The sequence below is a fragment of the Anopheles aquasalis genome, chromosome X (genome assembly GCF_943734665.1).
Source record: "Anopheles aquasalis chromosome X, idAnoAquaMG_Q_19, whole genome shotgun sequence".
Lineage (NCBI taxonomy): Eukaryota > Metazoa > Arthropoda > Insecta > Diptera > Culicidae > Anopheles > Anopheles aquasalis.
The window spans coordinates 6,083,571-6,104,486 of NC_064876.1; the positions used below are offsets into that span (position 1 = coordinate 6,083,571).

Genomic DNA, 20,916 nt, shown 5'->3' on the forward strand with positions numbered 1-20,916 from the left:
TTTACCCTCGTGGACCATTTGGTCCAAAGTACATTTTCCTCATAATATAGCTATTCAGTAGCTATTGGTTGGATGTTTTTAGTGATTCATGTGATCCATAACACTTCTCTATTATTTCTGCACACAAATACACCACATACGGTACATTTCACATTGAATTATCGTCTTTAGGGTCGTTGAAGGTGCTAGAGTCGATGAAAGTGATCAGCCGGGCGAGATCGTCTGGTTGACGAGCTGGTGAAGGTGACGATCGAGTGATTGTCAATAATTCATCTGATAAAGCTGAAGTGTCGGTGATCGTTACTTCAAATATTATTTAGCCGGTCTGGATACTATATACTGCCGAAAAGAACACCGTCTTCTGAATGTCGCTAGTTGTTTGTGAATTGTTACATTTTCATGGCAATTTTAGAATTTTACGAACACATTTTCATGGTATTTGTAGAAGAAATTCTACCTCTCGATCAAACAATCTCGAATCGGAGTGATTTTATCGGTGTTATGGTTTTGTCTTCGTCTATCGACATCATGAAAACGTAATGCTCTTCCAATCTTTTGAAATCTCACTTGCGACATTATAGTACGAAACAATAAGCGGCCAAATAAAGCATCAAACGAACCATGCACATCTTCATTCTTTAGTTTGTGAAAAATAATATAATGAAATGATTTTTCAAAAAACTAAAAGAATGAAGTATACCGAACACTAGCGAGAATGAGTATTCCAATGTGTTTTCGTAAAGCTGCCGAATCAATTTCTGCTGTTTGTCGCAATACATTGGACATTTTTGTTGATGTTTGCGATCACAATCTCTTCAATTTTCGGAGGAAAAAATAATAAAAAGTAGACTTCATATCGCAACATCTGGACGAAGCAAATCGGGTTGTTCGTGGCCGTGTTGTGATTACATATTGAGGTTGTGAACCGATGAGCTCGAGGAATAGTTTATCGCTCCAAAGAAATCTTCGATGCAACGAATAACGGATCCGCCTTTCTCTATTAATTTTGGTGATTTTCATTACATTTGTCATTGAAAGACTCAATTTCATCATCCGAGTCATATGCAGTTTCAGTATTACTTTTTTTAAATTTTCTGAGTGTATAAATATAAGGCAGAATTCAATCATTTTCTTCCAGTAAATTGCTGTCTAAATCGTTTGAATGACACATCACGACAAATATGTGCGTCTAAGCACAAGAATGAAAAAACACAGACTGAATAATGTCTCATTTTCTTACACAATGTCTTTTTTCGCTTCCATATTCGTTTGTGTGAGTTGGATTGTGGACCAATATTACAATAAAAAAAACATGTATTTAGTTTATAATACTAATTGAAAACCAAAATATAGGTAAATAATTTAATATCTTTCGATTATAAACGCAAAACATTCCATACGCAATCGTTTACATAGCCAATTCCATAGAAAATACATCATGGACCAAATGAACCACGAAGATAAAATTGGGTTTTTTTTAAGGTAACAGCAGAGTTAACCTTGTAAGCACTGAATGCACAGTTTAAAAAAAAGCAACATGTCGTCGTTTTCACGGACTGCGTGCTACTGCGGTTGCCTTAAGTTTCGCCACCGTTATGGCACTTGTGCGTGGGTGGCCGTGCGAGAGACAAATGTGAGTATGTTTGATGGAGTAGGGATTAGTCAGTTTGCTAGACTAGGCAGCTAGCAGAAGAGATGTGCTGTGTGCTGGGTGAATCTGTAGCGCACAATAGACCAGAGCAGAGTAGAGCGATAAGGACCACCGCTGGCTGGCTCTACACGGAGCGACGAACTCATTCTCCACTCGAACTAGAAGTGCGATCGTGCGTGCGTGTGCAGTGTGGCACCGGAAGTAGAAAGCAGGAAGAGCAAACGTTAGTGGTGGGTTTGGGTTGGGGGTTGCGGGGGCCTCCCAGGTGTAGCTAGGTGCTAAGGACTGGCTAGGATGAAGCAACGGTGTGTGGTAGTAGTGGTGATGTTGCTGGTGGTTAGTGCGTTCGGGCTGACGTTGATGGTTTCAGCCACCGGTGACCTTGATAGCGCACTGGATGTAACCATCGCTACTACACTCCCGGAACAGGCTGAGCAGGAGCAGGAGGAGGAAGAGGAGAAAGGTGACGAGTGGGGGAATGCGACAGACGGAACACCTGCAGATGTGGCACTACCACCATCGTCGTCAACCCCTCGACCGACATCCGGTGATGGTGGTGGTGGTGGTGGTGGTGATAATACCGGACGGCTGGCGCTAGTAAGCGCCCGTTTCCGGCAGCACATAGACGAGCTGCGACGTGCCGGGGATCGGCTCGATATCGTCTTCCTGGTCGATGCGAGCTCGAGTGTCGGTTCGGCCAACTTCGCCAGCGAGCTGCGCTTCGTGAAGAAGCTGCTGGCTGCCGATTTCGATGTGCGCCTCAACCGGACGCGGGTCGCCCTCGTGACGTTTAGCTCGCGGCGTAAGGTGGTCCGCCATGTCGATCAGATCTCCCGCCCCGATCCGGCCAACGACAAGTGTGGCCTGCTGCAGGATGCGCTGCCAGCGGTCAGTTATAGTGGTGGCGGCACCTACACGTACGGTGCGCTCCGGGAGGCGGAAGCGATCCTGGCCGGAAATCCGGATCCGGACGCCGGCATCGATGCCACTCCGACGCGCACCGTCTTTCTCGTTACCGATGGTTACTCGAACGGGCGCAACCCGGTACCGGTGGCTGCCCGCCTGAAGGCGGCCGGTGTCCACATCTTTGCCCTCGCCATCGAAACCGGCAACGGCGATGAGCTGACCGCGCTGGTGTCGGCCGAACCGTACCTTTACCTGCTACGCAGCTACGACCAGTTCGAGGAGCTCGTACGGCAAGCGCTACACCTTGACTACCGTCCTGGGCCGTCCCATCCGGTCACGAATCGGTCGCTGTGTGATCGGCTCTGCAATCAGATGCCCTCGCTCCCCGACGCTGCTGGCTGCTGCGATCAGCGTGCCAGCTGTAGCTGCGGCACCACGTCCGGCCACTACCAGTGTACCTGCGAGCCGGGCTACGGTGGTACTGGGTTGCGTGGTGACTGTCAACCGTGTGCGAACGGTACGTACTGGGAGGATGGTGGTGACGGTGGTGGACGATGCCGGCCGTGTCCGCACAGTCGGCAGGTAACGCTGCGTCTGGGCGCAACTGCGGTCAGCGAGTGCGTCTGCCCGCACGGTTACCAGGCGAACGAGGATGGTCGGTGCGTGGCGGTGACGTGTGCCGAGCTGGTCGCACCCCCGAACGGTTACTTCGTGATGGAACCGAAACCGTGTGGCCGGGTACTGAACGCAGCCTGCGGTGTCCGGTGTCGGCCCGGTTACGAGCTCTCCGGTAGCAGCATCCGGCTGTGCCAAGAGAACGGCCTATGGTCCGGTATCGAGGCCAAGTGTACGCGTAAGTTGTTTTTTTTTTGTTTTTGGTAATTGATGTGCGACAAAAAAAAAAACTAACAACCAATCAAACACACATCTACATCTAGTGCTTGCAAATTGTACCACTTCAGGCCGCAAATATTTCTAAAAATCTAACGGTTAAGGTCGCCTTCGGTATCGCCTCACTGGAATCACCCTACCGAAGGGGAACCAGAACACCTGAATCGAGAAGAATACCAGAAGAGTTTTGAAGATTTGAAAAGAAACCATTTATCTTATTTTATGAACCTGACTGTCACATTAAAGTACAGGGTGCGCCATCAGGATGTAACCTATTTTAAATTTGAAGAACTCTGTCATTTTTCAGTCGATTTTAAAAAATAAACCAGTTTTATTTAGGTTATTCCATGCCATTTATAGTGCCATACTCAAAATATGATATCGTTCAAATGACCGCCTTCATTCGCGTAAACAAAAAGCGGCCTTTTTTCGGGCATTTTGTATTGTTTTGACAGCATTTAGGGAGTTTTTTTTTGGCAATTTGAACTATTATATTTGCTCTAAGTTGTTTCATAGCCTTCAATTTGTTTGCAAAAACCATTTTTTTCAAACGGACCCACAGAAAAAAAATCCAGTACCGTCATATGCTGCAAAGAAGGAAACCACCACAGGATTTATTCATCGTCCAATGCACGATCGCAGTTTCCACTATTGGCCGATTTTTTACAATGAAACGTGTTACAATTTCAGTCCGCTCTTTTAATGTAAAGTGATCCATTATTGAAATGGCATAGACTGAAGTTTCAGAAACTGTTCTATTTCTCAAAATCGGCTGAAAAATGACAGAGTTATTCAACTTTAAAATAGGATACATCCTGATGGCGCACTCTGTTGTAACTGTTCAAAACTATTTGGCAGCATTTTGGGGAAGATTTGTTAAAAACTTCATCCATAACATTAATTTTAGCAAAGCGTGTCTACTAAAATGTACTATCACGGTGCTACGTGATGTGTTATCTGTAATATACAAATCAATATTCTTTTCTCAGATCATAACTTCATCCCCGATAGCACCCCGTCACGTTTTTGTAGATTTTCCAAATTTTCAAATGTTTCTAACTAACTAGTGGTGATAACTACGATTTTGCACAAAAAACATGATTGATTAAAAACAAATGTGTCATGAATTTGAATAAATTTGAAAACTCGACGGGGCTACCTTGCATATAGTATACAGATTCCCCAGTACCCAGATTCCAGTGCTACTGGGTGGGTATCGACTGTGGAAACGTTGGTTGTGGGAAATGCCCTTCAAAGTAGCGAACATTGCATTGAGTCACGCGATGAGACGCGATTTTTCTATAATCTATACGTTTACCAGCTTTGTTTCGATTGATCCAAAAATTTTACATAATATTCATGAAAGGGCATGAGCAGTCATCAAAAAAGGTTAAAATAAATGTAAACATAAAATTAAATATCTTAGCCCCCGCCTAATGTATCTCTTAAAGATAAATTAACTGAAAACTTGAGTTTGATTTACATTTATTAATTGTTGGAAGGGGTGTACTAGGCTTGTGGTAAATCTCTGAACCACTCCCAAGTACACGCTCGAGCACACCGTATTCCGGTCCGCTCGCTCTCAACTGAATAAAAGACCGATTATCAGTCGCGCCTTCTTCGCGTTGAATCTCTTAAACATTCAAGTGTGTACGTGTGTTAGGCTGCTGAATGAGTACAGGGGCTGAATGAGGGCTTAACCTGCGCCCAGCCTAGCCTAGTGTATCCTAAATTCCCCTTCTAGACTGCTAGACTGGAGCGCAGTATTAGAGAAAACACTGAAATAAAGCTCTTGTCCTTCACTGCACTTCTCCCTCGGTCGCTCGGTGACTCAGTGAAGATGTGCCCACCGCTCATCATCCCGTACTACGGTATGGCGGTGTGCTCGAACCCCGATCTGGACCTGTACTACGACTACACGCCCCGGAACAAGACGTTCATGCGCAACTACAGCAGCGCGGTCGAGCGCTACACCGAGCGGATGCCCATCGACACCGAATGCTCGTTCAAGTGCGGACCGGGCTACTACCTGAAGGGTTCCCACAACCGCAACTGCCTGCCGCTCTCCAAGTGGGACGGACTGCACACGACATGCAAGCGTAAGTTTCGCACAGACCTGTCCTGGCCCGGCGTGTGGGTTAATCCGTTTCGTTTTGCCCCTTTTGCTTTCCGATACGGATCCCTCGCAGAGATTGTGTGCCCGGCACTACCGGCAGTACCGTACGGGACGTACGAGCCAACGGATTGCGCGACGTCCAAGTCCGCCTTCGGTACCAACTGCACGCTGGTGTGTGACTTCGGTTTTGAGATGAAGGGCGGCCCGTCGACGAAACAGTGCGGTGGGCGACGGACGGGCGTATGGAGCAAATCGAAGACGCCACGGTGCGTCGACATAGCGCCCCCATTTCTCGAGTGTCCGGGCCCGTACGAGGTGCTGCTGGAGGACGACTATCCGTACAGTGTGGTGCGCCGGTTACAGCCACCCTACGTCTACGACAACAGCGGTGACAACTTTACGTACTGGGTGCGGCCGGCCCTGCGCGATGGCGGCACTCAACTGCCACTCGGTGAGCACGAGTTCACGTATGTGGCGGTGGACGCGTTCAAGAATAAGGCCCGCTGTAGCTTTCGCGTGACCGTCATCGACCGGACACCGCCGGTGCTGGAGGGTTGCGGTGCGTCGGTCTGGCCCCACGCACCGGTCTACTACGTCAGCCGGCCGGACAACCCGCAGGAGACGCTGGTGCGCTGGGACGAACCGACCGTGTTCGACAACTCCGGGACGGCCGGTGTTACGATGACGCAGAACGTGACGCACGGCTATCTGGGGGTGGGGCTGCACACGGTGCTGTATCGGGCCGTGGACGCCTCGGGCAACGAGGCCAACTGTACGGTGCGGGTGGAGGTGCGCCAGTACAGTTGCGAGACCGTACCGGAACCACCGAACGGGCTCGCCGTCTGTGCGCACAACGGGACGCACGTCTGGTGTGAGCTGAGCTGCCGGGAGGACTTTGCCTTTGCCCACGACCAGACCGCTGACACGGTACTGCTGGTGTGTGACCGGGCCCGCCCATCCTGGAACGGTCTGCCTACCGATCCCGAGCCCGAGTGCAGTGCGATCGTGCGGCCACTCGGCGTCGAGAAGGTGCTGACACTGCAGCTGGAGCAACCGCTTCTCGGTCCGACGCTCTGCGATGATCCGGACGCCCTGGCCGACCTGTCCGAGGGCTTTGTCAGTGCTGGATTGCGGGATCAGCTGTGTGGTGAGCAGACGAACTGTACCCTGCTGACCCGGTTACCGGTGTGTGAGCTACCGGAAGCGGGCGGTGACGAGGCTACCCGCTATCATGTGGTCAAGCGCCGCAGTGCCGCGCAACCAGCGGACGAGCTGATGCGGCAGCGCTCCACGGTCAAGCTGGTCGTGTACAAGCGGCTCTCGCAGGAGCTCGGTCTCTGGCGAAGTGATGGCAAAAAGTCGGACAACATCAAGGTAAGCCAGCAGCAACCACACAATACATGGTCTGTCGCAAGGTAAACAGGACTTTTTGCATAAGAAAATTTCTGGTAGCGCTATCTTAACGTGAGTATTTTTGTTTGAAAGCTGCATCTTTGAAGGACTTTCAATCCAAATTTCATGCCATTTGGTTCATTGAAAGCAAAGTTATGGTGACTAAAGTGGCAGTATGTTTGGTTGGTCGGTACAAGCAATCTGAACGGCTAAAAATCCACCATCAGGTTTAGCTTTTAAACTCGGTAAAACGTTTAGCGAATTGATATAACAAATTTATGGTGATGGTTGTCTATCCAGTGGCAGAGTTTATGAGTTGTATACGCGTTTAAAAACCGTTCGCGAGAACCCCAACGACAACCTTCATGTTGGCCAAGCCAAGTCCGTGATAACGCCAGGAAGCATTGATTGAGTGCGGGATTTTCTCAAAATTAAAAAAAAAATTAGCTGGCCAAACAGTTACTGCCGAATATTATCTTGATGTTTTCAGATGTTTAATGCATCTTATTCGTCGGATTCTGCAAAGTTATCGTGAAGAAGGGAGACTGCGCTTGCTGTGCCCATAATGTGGCGTCTCATCGATCCACGCTCACCACTATTTTTTTACCAAAAACTGGATTTAATCGTAAAATCCTTTCCGGTAATCACCTGATCGGGTTTCCTGTGGCTTTTAAGTATACAGTAAACTTCATTAGCGGATGAAAGGAAAACGTTATGCTGAAATTTTGGTCGTTCAGAAGGCTTGTACCGACCACATAACATACTGTCATTTTATGCTCCATAACTTTGCTTCTAGTAGACCAAATGCCATTAAAATTTAGACTGAAAGTTCCTCAAAGATGCAGCAAAAACACTCACATTAAGATAGCGCCACCAAAAATTTTCTTATTGAAAAAGTCCTGTTTACTTTGCGACAGACCAGGTAAGCTTCTTACTGACTAACCTTCCGATGTTCCTACCGGGCGCAGCGCATAAAGGAGGAGCTGAGGAAGGTGAGCGGGAATGAGAAGCTGCGGCGGCGGCTCGGTGCACTCGATCTCGACCTGAGCGTGCTGCGGCTCGACGAGTTGGTACGGTGCGCAAATGGCAGCATTTCCCGGAAGCTACAGTGCGGTAGGTATCCCCGTCGATCCCTATCAGAGGGACCCCTACTTCAAGTGTCTGGCTGTCTTCTGTCTGAGAATATTGTCTTCCAAAAAGCTTATACGGCAATTGCGCAGATGCACAGAAACATAGGGCCCTATTGCGTGTGTCTTGTCTTGAAAACAAGACTGCTTTACAGCTGATGAAAAAACTCAGCAATAATGTTTTGAATTAATGAATGAACCGATAATTTTTTGTGAGTCCGAATACACAACAGTTCCTAATACGACCATAAAAATCACTAACACCACCAAAAACCAACATCGTTAGCTATCATTGGTGACTTTGACGAAACGGAAAAAATCGACCGAAACTCTACCGAGCCTCACTTTTCCAGTCGTGTACCTTTTGGTACCAGACTGCGAGTCTGTGAAATGAGACTCAAATTGGAGATGCTTGTTGCGATTTTTGCAGCTAAACAAACAAATCTAAACGGTTTCTTTAACATGGCGAGCAAACGTGTAGAAACAGTTTTTTCCTGAATTTTTGGATTTATTTGTGCCCGGTCGTCGGCGAAAAATTGCTAAAGAATGCACAAATCATTACAGAAAATTGTAAAAGATTGGAAAATCTCAAAAAACTACTGTTGACTAGCGCGTTTGCGACTCAAGTCCACTTAGTTGCTCGCGGAACCCTCTGCTTTCAGTGATCATTCCGCCTAGACAGACCTGGCTCTGCTTGGCGAGTGTCCCTGATAACTGTAATCACCGGAGAAGAGGTGTCCAAATCCAGCTAGGCTTTATTTGCAAATAAAAATGGATAAATTTGATCACAGTGGACTTCACTCTAGTCACCAGTTGAGCTGTGTCGTTTTTGGTACCCATTTTTTTATTTTCGTCGCAGTTGCCTTTGATATTTCATTCATGGTTCATACAGTTCATGCTGAGTTTTTTCACCAGTTTCGGACACCAGTTACAGCAGTCTTGTTTTCAAGACAAGATACACGCAATAGGGCCCATAATTGAGAAATAACAGGAAGAGAAGTCGTCCGTCATTATATGCCAGGTGTATAACCTTAAAACTGCTGTTTGCTTATAGATGGGCTTTCAGACCAAATTGAGCTTTCATCTACATGCCATACCGTTTTTTGTGTTTATTCGACACCTATTTACATAAATCAGTCCACATGATAAGTGATACCATACAACAACATATATTTTTTCTTGCTTAATCATGTCTAATTTTGTGCCTGAAAAAGAGCTTTCGCGGGGAGCTCCATTTTTGTCTTTTAATTGGAAAAAATCGTCGGTCGAAACACATAAAATGCTTCTTGAGGCCTCTGGTGACAATGTGGTATTAGCAACCGCTTGCAAAGATTAGTTAAATCGATGCAAAGATGACCATTTTGACTTGAGTTACAAGAAGCGTGAAAATCCACCCAAAAAAGATTAGGACCATGAATTGCAGGTTCTTTTGGATGAGAATCATACGTAATCGTAAAAAAATACTTGCCCAGTAGTAAGGAATTGCTTTTCCTGCCATTTCCATACGTTTAAGAGCCATGGAAAGGTTCAAATAGCTAGAAAATGGGTACCCCATGAAGATGGAGCGACGGCAAAACACATGCGAATTCTTGCTTGTTAGACAAAAAAGAAAGTCGTTCCGTATTATTGTGGTGCCTTTCGATGAAAAGTGGATACATTTTTAGCATCTAGAACGAAAAAAATCCGTTAATAGATCCTGGCCAAACATCATCTTCTATCGCAAGACCAAATCGCTTTGAACGCAAGGCAATGCTGTGTACTTGGTGCGATCAGATGAGTGTCGTCTGTTATGAGGTGTTGTAGTCTTGTGAAACTGTTAGGGAACCAGCCAATAATCAAAATATAACGCGCTTTGCGTGAAAGAAGACCAATTTAGAATGAAAGACATGAGAGGTTGATATTCCTGCACGACAACGCATGGGCGCACTCATCAAAAATGGTCCATAATTATATGAATTCCATAAACTGGGCAGTTCTACCTTCCCCCGCTAATTAACTGGACCTGGAGCATTCCAAATATCACCACTTTTCGACGATCGGTCACACGCTGGCCGAGCAACACTTCGATTTGTATGAAGATATCAGAAAATGACATGACGGGAGGTTTGCCTCGCTAAATGAAGAATTCTTTTGGCGTGGTTTCCACAAATTGGCCAAAAGATAGGAAAAATGTATAGTTAGCAAGAGAAAATACATAGAATAATTTATCTTTTGGTTTTCTATTTAATAACATGTGTTTTCATCGACCGAAAAACAGCAGTTTTAAGGTTATACACCTGGTATGTTAAAAAAAAAACAGATTGAGAGGCGGATCGAGGTTTTTTGTATTTTTCTAGATTACAGAATGAATGCACAGTGAACTGTTTCTTTCATTATCTTTTGCTATTATTATTATAATTATTTTGTTTCTGATACCTTACGGACTGAGCCGTATTTATATCATTTGCTATTATTATGACGACACGAGCAGAAGCCTAAGGTGGTCGCCTAAGGTTAATTCTGGTAACAAAAGGCTCCCTTTTGAAGATGTTTTGTGAAGAAATCATTTATCTTATTTTATGAACCTTGAATGTCACCTTAAACTATAACTGTTCAAAACTGTTTGGCAGCATTTTTAGGGAAGATGTGTTAAAAACCTTTTTTAATTCCTTTTTTTCGGAGTCCATCGTTGCCACGTGATGGGCCAGCTGAAATAGTGACCAGTTGATATTCATTTCTTAGTTCTTAAGCACATCTGTCGGTTGATTTTCGCATTATTTCACTAGTCCCAGCTCCCAGTTCGCATTATTTCACTAGTTGCAGCTGGAAATGATTGCGATTTATTAATATTTCTCGTTCTCTCACTTACTCTCGCTGCTAGTGCATTGTCCGCGAGGCACGTACCACAACCACACGCTCGGTAACAGCTGCCAGAGCTGCCCGATCGGTACGTACAACGAGCGAACGGGCCAAACGTCCTGTCAAGCATGTCCGGTGCACCACTCCACCAGCCGGCCCAACGCCAAGCACGCGCACGACTGCAAACCCCAGTGTCCACCCGGGACGGTGGCCCGACTGAAACCGATGGCCGCTCGTCGACGTTCCCCTGGTGGCGGACCACCACCCACCAAGTACCAAAAGACGCTGATGCCGTTCTGCCGGAAGTGCGAACCGGGCTACTACCAGGCGCAGTACAACCGAGCCCAGTGCCAGGCGTGCCCGGTGGGGTATGGTTCGGCGCGCGGTTCCACCGCGCCCACCGACTGCTTCCCGTTGGCGGGACCCCTAGAGCGGCGAGGCTGCGAAGGTGAGTGTAGCAACCACGGCCACTGCCAGGACGAACGTGACACCGACGGTGTTGGTTGCGTATGCGACGAAGGGTACGTGGGGGAGCGGTGTGAGCTGTCGCTGAACCCGTGTGCTTCCGCACCCTGCCTGAACGGTGGTACCTGCGTAGCGGTCGCCGATGGAACGGACTTTCACTGTCACTGCCGGCCACCGTACATCGGTGGATCGCACTGCGAGCTGTACGTGGATCCGTGCCACGAGACCGGAGCACCGACGATGGGCAACGAGTCCGCAACGTGGCAACAACAACCATGCGCACGGAGTGGCGGCATCTGTGTCGAGGTGGACGGTACCGCCGTTTGCGAGTGTCGGCCGGGCTACGAGGGGACACGGTGTGAGCGGCACCGGGACCACTGCACTCCCAACCCCTGCCTGCACGGTGGCGTGTGTGTGAACGCCGCCGACGGATATAGCTGTGTGTGCCGGGCCGGCAAGACGGGCCGCCGGTGCCATCTGGAACCGTGCGACTACTTACCGTGCGCTGGCCGAGCACGCTGTCTGAACGGGCAACAGGAGAATCGCGGACGAGGAGGAGAAGGGGGAGAAGCAGTGGACGAACCGGAACAGGTACGCTTTCGGGAGGCGGTTGCTCAACGCCAACAGCAGCAGCAGCAACTGCTGCTGACGGAGCAATCAGACGATGGCGATGATGATGAGCTGCCTGCGGCACCAACCACCAGCCACCAGCACGCAGTGGGCACGCGTGACTACCGCTGTGTCTGTCCGGCGGGCTGGCGTGGTCCGAACTGTACGGAGGTGGACAATCCGTGCGACGGGTACGCGATGTGCCTCCATGGCGGTACCTGTGTGGCGCTGAAGCTACGCCATGTCAGCGACGACAACAACCCAGACGACGACAACGACGACGACGACCAAGAAAGGAAGGAAGAGATGACCGAAGAGGCAGAGGAGGAGGCGTACCGGATGGTCCGGTGCGCCTGCCAGCCCGATTACACCGGCGATCAGTGTGAGCAGCGCGTGGCCACCGACTTCCTGGTCGATCTGAGTGAACCGGGCACCACCAGGGAGTTCGTGAAGCTGCGGCTTCGTTCCGGCAGCGGGAGTGATGGTGGTTGGCGTGCGATCGGGCTGTGCGGGTGGTTTGAGACGAACGATAGTTTCAACTATGGAACACTCGTATCGTACGCAACGCGTTCCAGCGACAACACGCTCACACTGACCGACTACAGTGGGCTGGTGCTGTACGTGAACGGTCAGCACGCGGTCACCAACGTGACGCTCGTCGATGGCGAGTGGCACTTTGTGTGCGTGAGCTGGAGCGGCCGGCACGGTCGCTGGCAGCTGTACCTCGATGGGGAGGTACGGGCGGCTGGTGGCGCGTTGGCCACTGGTACCACCGTCCCCACCGGTGGTCTGCTCGTGCTCGGCCAGGAGCAGGACGTGGTCGGTGGTGCGTTCAGTGCCACCGAAGCCTACCGTGGCCGGATCGCTTACGTGGATGTGTGGAGCCGCGAGCTGACGGCGGCTGAGGTTGCCAGCTACTACCGTACCTGCGCCACCACTACCTATCACGGTGATATCGTGCGCTGGACGGATCTGCGGACAAGGGGCACCACGTCCGGTCGGGTGCGGTACGCGGCATCCGGTTTCTGTCGCCAGTGTCCCCGCAACCTGTCGCTATCGCACGGTTCCGTCACGTACGATGGTAGCGGGCAGCAGGCCAGCTTCCGGTGCGGTGAAGGGTACGAGCTGATCGGCCCTCCGGTCGCTCACTGTTTGCGCACGTCACGCTGGAACACCCGGGAGCAGCGTTACTGCAAGGGTAAGCATTCCCTAACCGAACCCCTTTCCTACATTTCATTCCACTCGTTCGAGTAGTCACGGCATGATGGTTTTCAAACGGCGACTCGAATTCGACAGCAGCAAAAAAAAATCCGTCAACGTTTGCATGAGGAAAGAATCACTGAGGTGGCAAATTCCATGCAAAGTGAACGATGTAGGTGGCAAACCTTCTGTGTAGAAACACGGTTCAATACGCTTTGAGTACGATCTTTGGGCACAATAACGTATGCATTAAAAAAAAAAGAGACAAAATTTGTCAATTTTTCATAGGCAAACCGTCAGTCGCACTGCAGAAACTAAAAATGCAGCATCAATAGTAGTTACTCATGGGTCATCAGACAAAATTTGAAAGCTCTATCAGTCGAACTCTAATCGTGATGGCGCAAAAAGCGAAGCAACTTCGTTCCGAGGTTTGCGCATTTCAAAAACGGTATTCTGACGCGTCCAAAAAAATTGTCGTGTGCCACTTTGTGAGTATCGGAATGGCCGTTACAGTATCTGTAAGATCTTGGCACTATTGCCCAACAATAAAAGTATCACAAGAAGGCATGGTTCTGGACGACTCTGGCCGATAAAAAGCTCCAAAGGATGCTGATCCGACCGAGACCGAGGAAAAAGTGTCCAAATCGATGCGTGCGATTGATCGCGGGATCGGTGCGATGGTCCAAATAGTTAAGGAGTATCTGGAGGACATGGGCATACATGTCAGAAAGCGGAAGTCCCGGCCACTCATCTCAGAGCAGCAAGTAATGTTGCAGCGACAGCGGTTGACCATCATCGTCAAGTTTAATTTTTCGGTGTGTCGCGACGTGGCGGTGGTGAATTAACGCGAAACTTATCTCATCCTGGATGTTAAATTTTTAAAAGGCACTTCATATTCTACTTCCCGCACGAAGAAAGTGAGCTCTAACGTGAAATTCACTCGCATGCCAAGTTCCTCAAGAAGGCCCTGCTGTGGTTAACAATCAGCTGCCCTTCTTTAACTCCGAACTGGTCGTGATCGGGGAAATTTATTATACAGAGTGGCGTCATTCATCAAGGAACATTAATAGTACGAGAGTGGGGAATTTGGCCAGAAACGATACTCGAAGTGAACGTTAGACGAAATGGAGCGGCTGAGTGTCAGCGTGATATCGAAAATTGCGAACCCGCTCAACGTCCCCCAGCTGCTGCCCATCCAAACTTTTTTGGCTAACATTAAACGTAGGATCTATTGTAACAATTTCATTGCAAAAACGGAGTAGGAATTGATTGAAAATGCACAGAAATAGTTGAAAAACATGTGCACAAACATGATTATTTCTTATTCCTATAACTTATTTGTTTGAAATGATTTTGTATTGATTTAAAAGACAAAATTGTTTTAAAATAATCAAATTTTCAGAAACTATTCTCTTGAGCTCGATGTGGCCACATTTGGCTCGACTATAGCCTTCTAACGGCACGAAGAAAAAAATTGATGCTGCATGAATGTGACCTTGCGGTATTGTGGCTCGTTCTCGTACAATCGATTACATTACCGCATCCATACTGGCTTATTTTTTAGTCCTCACCTTGCTCTCTAACTTGGACCAGACGGAATGGTCCATCGGATTTGCGTCTGGCGAAATCGAAATCCACTGTGTGGACGAAATGAAGTGTGGAACATGATTTTTTAACCATTCTTGGTTCGCACGAGCTTTATGAGACGATTCCGAGTCTTGTAGGAACGTCCATGGTCTGCGACCGAAATGGTTACGTGTCCATGGCTCTAAAGCACCTTTCGAAACATATTATCGATAACGTGTCGCTTTCAATTTGACTCCAGAATCGATAAAAACAGTTGAAGTGCGCCCATCAGCGGTCACTGCGGTCCAAGCCAATTAATGCGATGGGAAATTGCTACGAGTGGCCGTACTTTGGTTCAAATTCAAGTATGATGGACTGATTAATTTGAATAATTTTCTTATCGGAGAACAGAATGTTTGAAAATTCGCCAAATTCGTGCAAGCGCAACAACTCCTTTGCTTGTTCGCACCGATTTTTTTATGCTTCGGTGTAAGATTGTGCGCTTTTTGGAAGTTGTAAGGCTCAACCTTGGGTTCATTGTTCATTATGGGTTGCATAGGATCGAGCGAAATTTTTATATCTTTTGCGAGGTTTTTATGGTCTTCACCTTCCCAATCATTTCTGACAATATTGCGGTTTGTTTTGGTCCACTTCCATAGCGTTTTGTAATGCTATCAGTACCATTGTATTGATTTATGGAGCGATACACCAACATTTTGATCATTTTAAGATGACTGAGCTCACGAATTATAGGTGAAGGTTCAGATTTTCCAGCCAAATAAACGCCATCACAGCTATTATGTTTGAATTACATCACGATAAAAAAATCTACATAAACATAGACGCAAATTATTTAAATAGCTTGTAAACAATATATTAAACTATAAGTAAAACAATTATGGCGTCGATGTTACGAGCGGTTTGAAAGATACAGCAGTGTGAAGTTGCTAACACTCCATGTCAGTAACCCTGTACAATGACGGACAAGCCGTATGTTTATTAACGAGTAACAAAGAAGTAGGGGAGGACATTTCCTTCACTACCCATCGCTCTATTCCGGGCTTGCTCGGTGGCCTAGATTTTGTTGATGAAAAAGTTAGATTCATCACGTGCTTTGGGCTGGATTGGTGCTGCTTACCAATTTTTGAGCGAATTATTCAATACAGCCGTACGCCAATAGTTGGAACAAGTTTTATGATCCATCCTCTTACCTCGGACCGATGCTCAGACGGCCAACATGCCCGTTAACTCGCAGTATTTGTGTGTTTTTTATGCCATTCGTTTTCGATGTTATGGACCTGTCTGTGTAAAGCGGCCCATACACGCTCAATTTTATTGATCAATCCATGCAACTTGCATGCATTGGCGTAAATATATTTATGTGTGTGGGCTACATTGATGCATTTGTCGATCAAATTTAAACTAGCTGATTTTCCCGATTTCATACGGGTATACGGTATGGTTTTTTTCTCTTGCTCCATCTTTCTAGCACGATATCATTTATAGCATTTAACGTGTCTATCAGCATGAGTTTTATCTTGAGAGCATGTCGATTGTAGAAGATACTGACCAAAATAAGAAGAGTAAAAATAATTAGTTGACAATGATAATTTATGATCATAAAGAGCAGCCACTCCACGGTTAATTCATAACAAATCCACCATTTGGGCAATGTGCAGCTAATGAATGTTATCTTCGTTAAAACCACAATTTAATGGTCATGCTAGATCCGATATCTTGTGTTAAAGATCGGTGCAAATTGAATTCTTGTTGCTGACTGGAATGTTATGCTCTCCATTTCCAAACTCATTTTTCATTTGGCAACATTTTCAGACTTTACCAATCCTGCTGGGAGGGATAAACACGCGAATTGTTCAGTATATTAATCAAAGTTGGTTTTGGCACCTTTTTTATAAGTTGCGGTCGATGTACTGCTCTCTTCCCTCCATTTCTCTCTCTCACTCTCTCTCTTTCTCGAGGAAAGCGGAGGGTGACAGAATGGAGTAAACTCCGCTGTAATGTTACCAATCAATTAAGAGACCCCAAAAACATTGGAAATGACACCCATATTGCCCTAGAAGGGATTTTCAGGATAGGGAGTGTATGCCACCCCTCCCCCCCCCCCCCCCCCTCCCCCTTATCCGGCAAGAACCAAACTTTGTTACATGGTATCTAAAGCAACCAGCAACAATTGTGAGAGTTTTGCAGAAATTTACTTGAAAAACACCAGAGCTGTGCATTTTTCTAACACATTGGTATTTGGGAGGGGTGAGAAGGGAGGAAAATTCTGGAAAAAGGACCCCCAAACCCTTCATCTGTGGTGATAAGCTATCCTTGTGCCATGTTTGGCAAAGATCGGCCCGGTAGATTTGGAACGATGCGCGCACAAACAAACATAATAATTTGTTTTTATTTATAAGAAGAAGAAAGATGCTTTTGATGCAGAAATGGCGTTTAATTGGTTTCCGGCGTTACGTCCAAACAAACAAACAAACACTGATAAATAAAATTGAGCGCATATGGACCGCTTTAAAGTGCATGTTTAACACTGGAAATGCCACAGCGGGAGCGAACGGAAACCGACGCTGTGCCTTTTTTACCTCCCTTTTTGCTACTGTACTGTTTCTCCTTCTTCTTCTTCTTCTTCTTCATCTTCTTCATCTTCCTGGCTTAGTGGTCCGGTGTGGGGCACTGGCAGCCCCGCTAAATGGCCGTGTCAGCTTCTCGAAGACCAGCTATGGGGGTGTGGCCCAGTTCGGTTGCGACGTCGGCTTCCTGCTGGACGGCCCGGTGACGCTCCGGTGCACGGCTACGGGCACTTGGTCTGGCCCGGTACCGGCCTGCGTGAGCGTCATCCGCTGCCCAGCACTCGTTAGCACCGCGACCCCCGCCCCCGTACGACCGATCATCATCTACGCAACCGAGCGGGGTGTCCTTGGTGTGCCGGCCGACAGCTACGACGAGGGTGTGATGGCGGAGGTGCGTTGCCCGGAAGGATATGAGCTGCCACCGGATGCCGAGAACCTGCTGACGTGCGGTGACGGTGGCCAGTGGGATCTACCGCTGCCCGAGTGTAAACCAACGACAACAACGCCAACGACGACCACAACGACGACGACGACGGTAGTGACACCCGTTAGCGTAGACACCAGCCAGCCGGATGGGCGGTTTTGGAAAAACCTCCGGGACTACCTGCAGTACGGGTGCGAACACGTGGAAACGGACGGGCGGGCCCGGTCCCTGTTCTGTTTCCTCCCGGTGCCCGGCCCAACCGATCCCGGTTGGCCAGATTTGAGCGGATTACCGGTGCTTTCGGCGTCCGCCCCCGTGCTGGAGGCGAAACTCCTTGCGCTGCTCGTACGAGCGAACGCCAACGGGGGCGAGATGCAGGTGGCGCCGACCCCGCCGGTTCGGCCGGTTTACCTGCTCAACTACCTCCTGTACGGTGTGGCCGGACCGGTCGATCGTGCCCTGCGCTATCCGGAGTCGCTGGAGCACGGTTACCGCGCTGTCATCTGTCGGTACATCGACGCCATCGTGCAGGATGAGCGGGAGCAAACGTCACCCGGCAAGCAGGAGAAGGAGAAGGAGGAAGAGGAGGGAAGCGTCACGAGCGTCAAGCTCAAGGTGCTGCTGATGAAGGCGTTTCGGCCAATCTACGACCAGTATCGGCGCTGGACGCACCCGCTGGTGCAACCAACGCCACCGGCACAGTCCGTAGGTCGACGTTGCCCGTTGCAGCATCTACCCCGGCCACCGATCGATAGCCGGGTGGTGGGCGTCGAGTCACGCCATCCATCGTCCGGATCGGGATCGGGCATCGGGTCCACGCCGGACGCCGGTTGGCAGTTCGAGCAGTTGCGGGCAAGCGGGGTCGCGGTCGAACCCGGCACACGCATCCGGTACGGGTGCGAGCGGGGCTTCACGATGCGTGGCCGCGGTACCAGCGAGTGCGGCCGGGATGGCCGCTGGACCGCCCTGGAGGGTTTCTGCGAAGGCGCACTGTGCGAGGACCCACCGGCCCGCCCACTCATGCGCATCGCCCCCGGTTCGCTCGACACGCACTACTACGTTGACGACGAGCTGGAGTACCGGTGCGAACCGGGCCACATCCTGCAGGGACATCCGATCGTCCGCTGCCAACCGAACGGCCGCTGGACGCCGATTATGGCACGCTGTGGCCGTAAGTAGCGGACCGAGTGGACACGCACACACACGTTTAAACTCCTCGTTAACCCCCAACGCATTTTCTGAACCAGGCATTTCGTGTGGCCGGCCGGCCCTCCTGCCCACGGCACGGATCATCGGTGGCAACTCTTTCCAGTTCGGTGACTCGCTCCGGGTGCGCTGCGATGCGGCGCGTACGATCGACATCACCTGCCAGGCTAGCGGCCAGTGGACTCCGTTCGGTGAGTGCTGAACCACTCCGTCTCCGTCTCCGGCAGGGTAGTTTAAATTGTTGTGAACCAATAAACATAATAAACCAATTGTGCTTGTGGATGCATGGCCACGATAGAAATTTGCCACAATAAAACAACCATTCTTTGGCCGACAGGCGACTCTCAAACTACGCATACCAACAGTGCGCGTGTGCTTTACAGCGAATTCTTTCACCTTAACCGTGCGATCGGTCACGATAGTAACTTTACCATTCAAGCTCCCTTTCCACAGGATTCTTAAGATGGGGCTAAGCTGTTTAACTTATTTAAGTTTATCATTTTTCCATGACTGCTGATGTTCTCAAGGGTATCATGTTAAACTTTTGTATAAATTGAAGCAAAAGTGACAAAGATATACTACCATGATAAAAAATAAACCGGAATTTTGAATTTATTCCGCGCGGGCTTATCCATTTTGGATTCTGTTTTTTTTATCACGTCGACAGCTCTGTAACAGACGTATTTGCCAAGTTTCAGCTTGCTAGCTGTTCATTTACGTTTATAGCAGTGATTTGTTTGCATTAAGTTTTTACGTCATGGCGATTTTGAAAATGGATTCAAAACCTGAACAACGTTAAAAATTAAATTAAGTGTTCCGACACATTAAAAATGATACAAAAGTGTTATGGCGACGATTCTCTACCGAAAACACAGGTGTACCAGTGATATGAACGCATTAAAAGTGGTCGTGAGGCAGTTGAGGACGATTCTCGTCCTGGAAGGCCATCGAAAACTGATGAAAACGTTGATGAAATCCCACAATTGTTGATTGAAAATAACACATTGACGATAAGAGAGATAGCTGAGACCACCAAGATAACATTCGGATTTATACGCAAAAAAAACCTGCCTTTTTGGGGTAACACCTCGTGGATTCTCCATGACGATAATGCGCCATCTCATAATGCGTTGATTATTTGTGAGTTTTTCGTAAAAAACAACACCAGTACCATTCAACAACCGGCCAATTCACCTGATTTCGTATCATGTGACTTCTTCCTACTCAATTTACTCAAAAAACCACTACGAGGAACTCGTTTTGAGAAGGTGGAGGCAATAAAGCTAAAATCGCCAGAGGCACTAATGATTATACTAAAAATCGACTCCAGAAAAGTTTCCAGGAGTGGATCAAACGCCTGGCTCAAATGCATTGCATCCGACGGGGACAATTTGAATTTTGAAGAAAAAACTAGTACTTTTCATTTTATGACCATTTTATGACCAAATTTCGGTTTATTTTTGATCATGGTAGTATTCTCGTTTGCTCACTTAATCCAAAACCAAAGATTCTTTGTGCAAGGGGAGAGCATGACTCAATCCAGTAGCGACTGCAATCGACAGCGATTTTCAACCATAGAAATGAATAGTAGCATAAGTATGTTGTTCAGATAAGTTCTTTTGAGCTACGAATCGGAAATCTACAAGGACGAAAATCTATTGGCGGGGTTTCCTGGGGAGCATCGCAATGTGATCATTCAGCCGGCAAGCGATAGCATTTACGTTAATAGAAAACCCTCAAAGCATGGAATCTTAGTTGCCAGGCAACGCACACAGTCTCATGCTTTAGGGGACCACTCGCGCACACAAGCAGCATATTCTCGTTTGCTCACTTAATCCAAAACCAAAGATTCTTTGTGCAAGGGGAGAGCATCACTCAATCCAGTTGCGACTGCAATCGACAGCGATTTTCTACCATAGAAATGAATAGTAGCATAA

At 48.1% G+C, this 20,916-nt stretch overlaps 1 protein-coding gene across 1 annotated transcript; it reads left to right on the forward strand.

Moving 5' to 3' along the window:
* Positions 1 to 1,861: 1,861 nt before the first annotated feature.
* LOC126581068 (sushi, von Willebrand factor type A, EGF and pentraxin domain-containing protein 1-like) lies at positions 1,862 to 19,402 on the forward strand. Its single transcript, XM_050244502.1, has 7 exons — positions 1,862 to 3,410; positions 5,284 to 5,547; positions 5,638 to 6,938; positions 7,925 to 8,069; positions 10,944 to 13,193; positions 17,436 to 18,944; positions 19,021 to 19,402. The coding sequence occupies exons 1-7, from the start codon at positions 1,946 to 1,948 to the stop codon at positions 19,179 to 19,181; spliced, it is 7,095 nt and encodes a 2,364-aa protein (XP_050100459.1). The 5' UTR covers positions 1,862 to 1,945; the 3' UTR covers positions 19,182 to 19,402.
* The last annotated feature ends 1,514 nt before the right edge of the window (positions 19,403 to 20,916 follow it).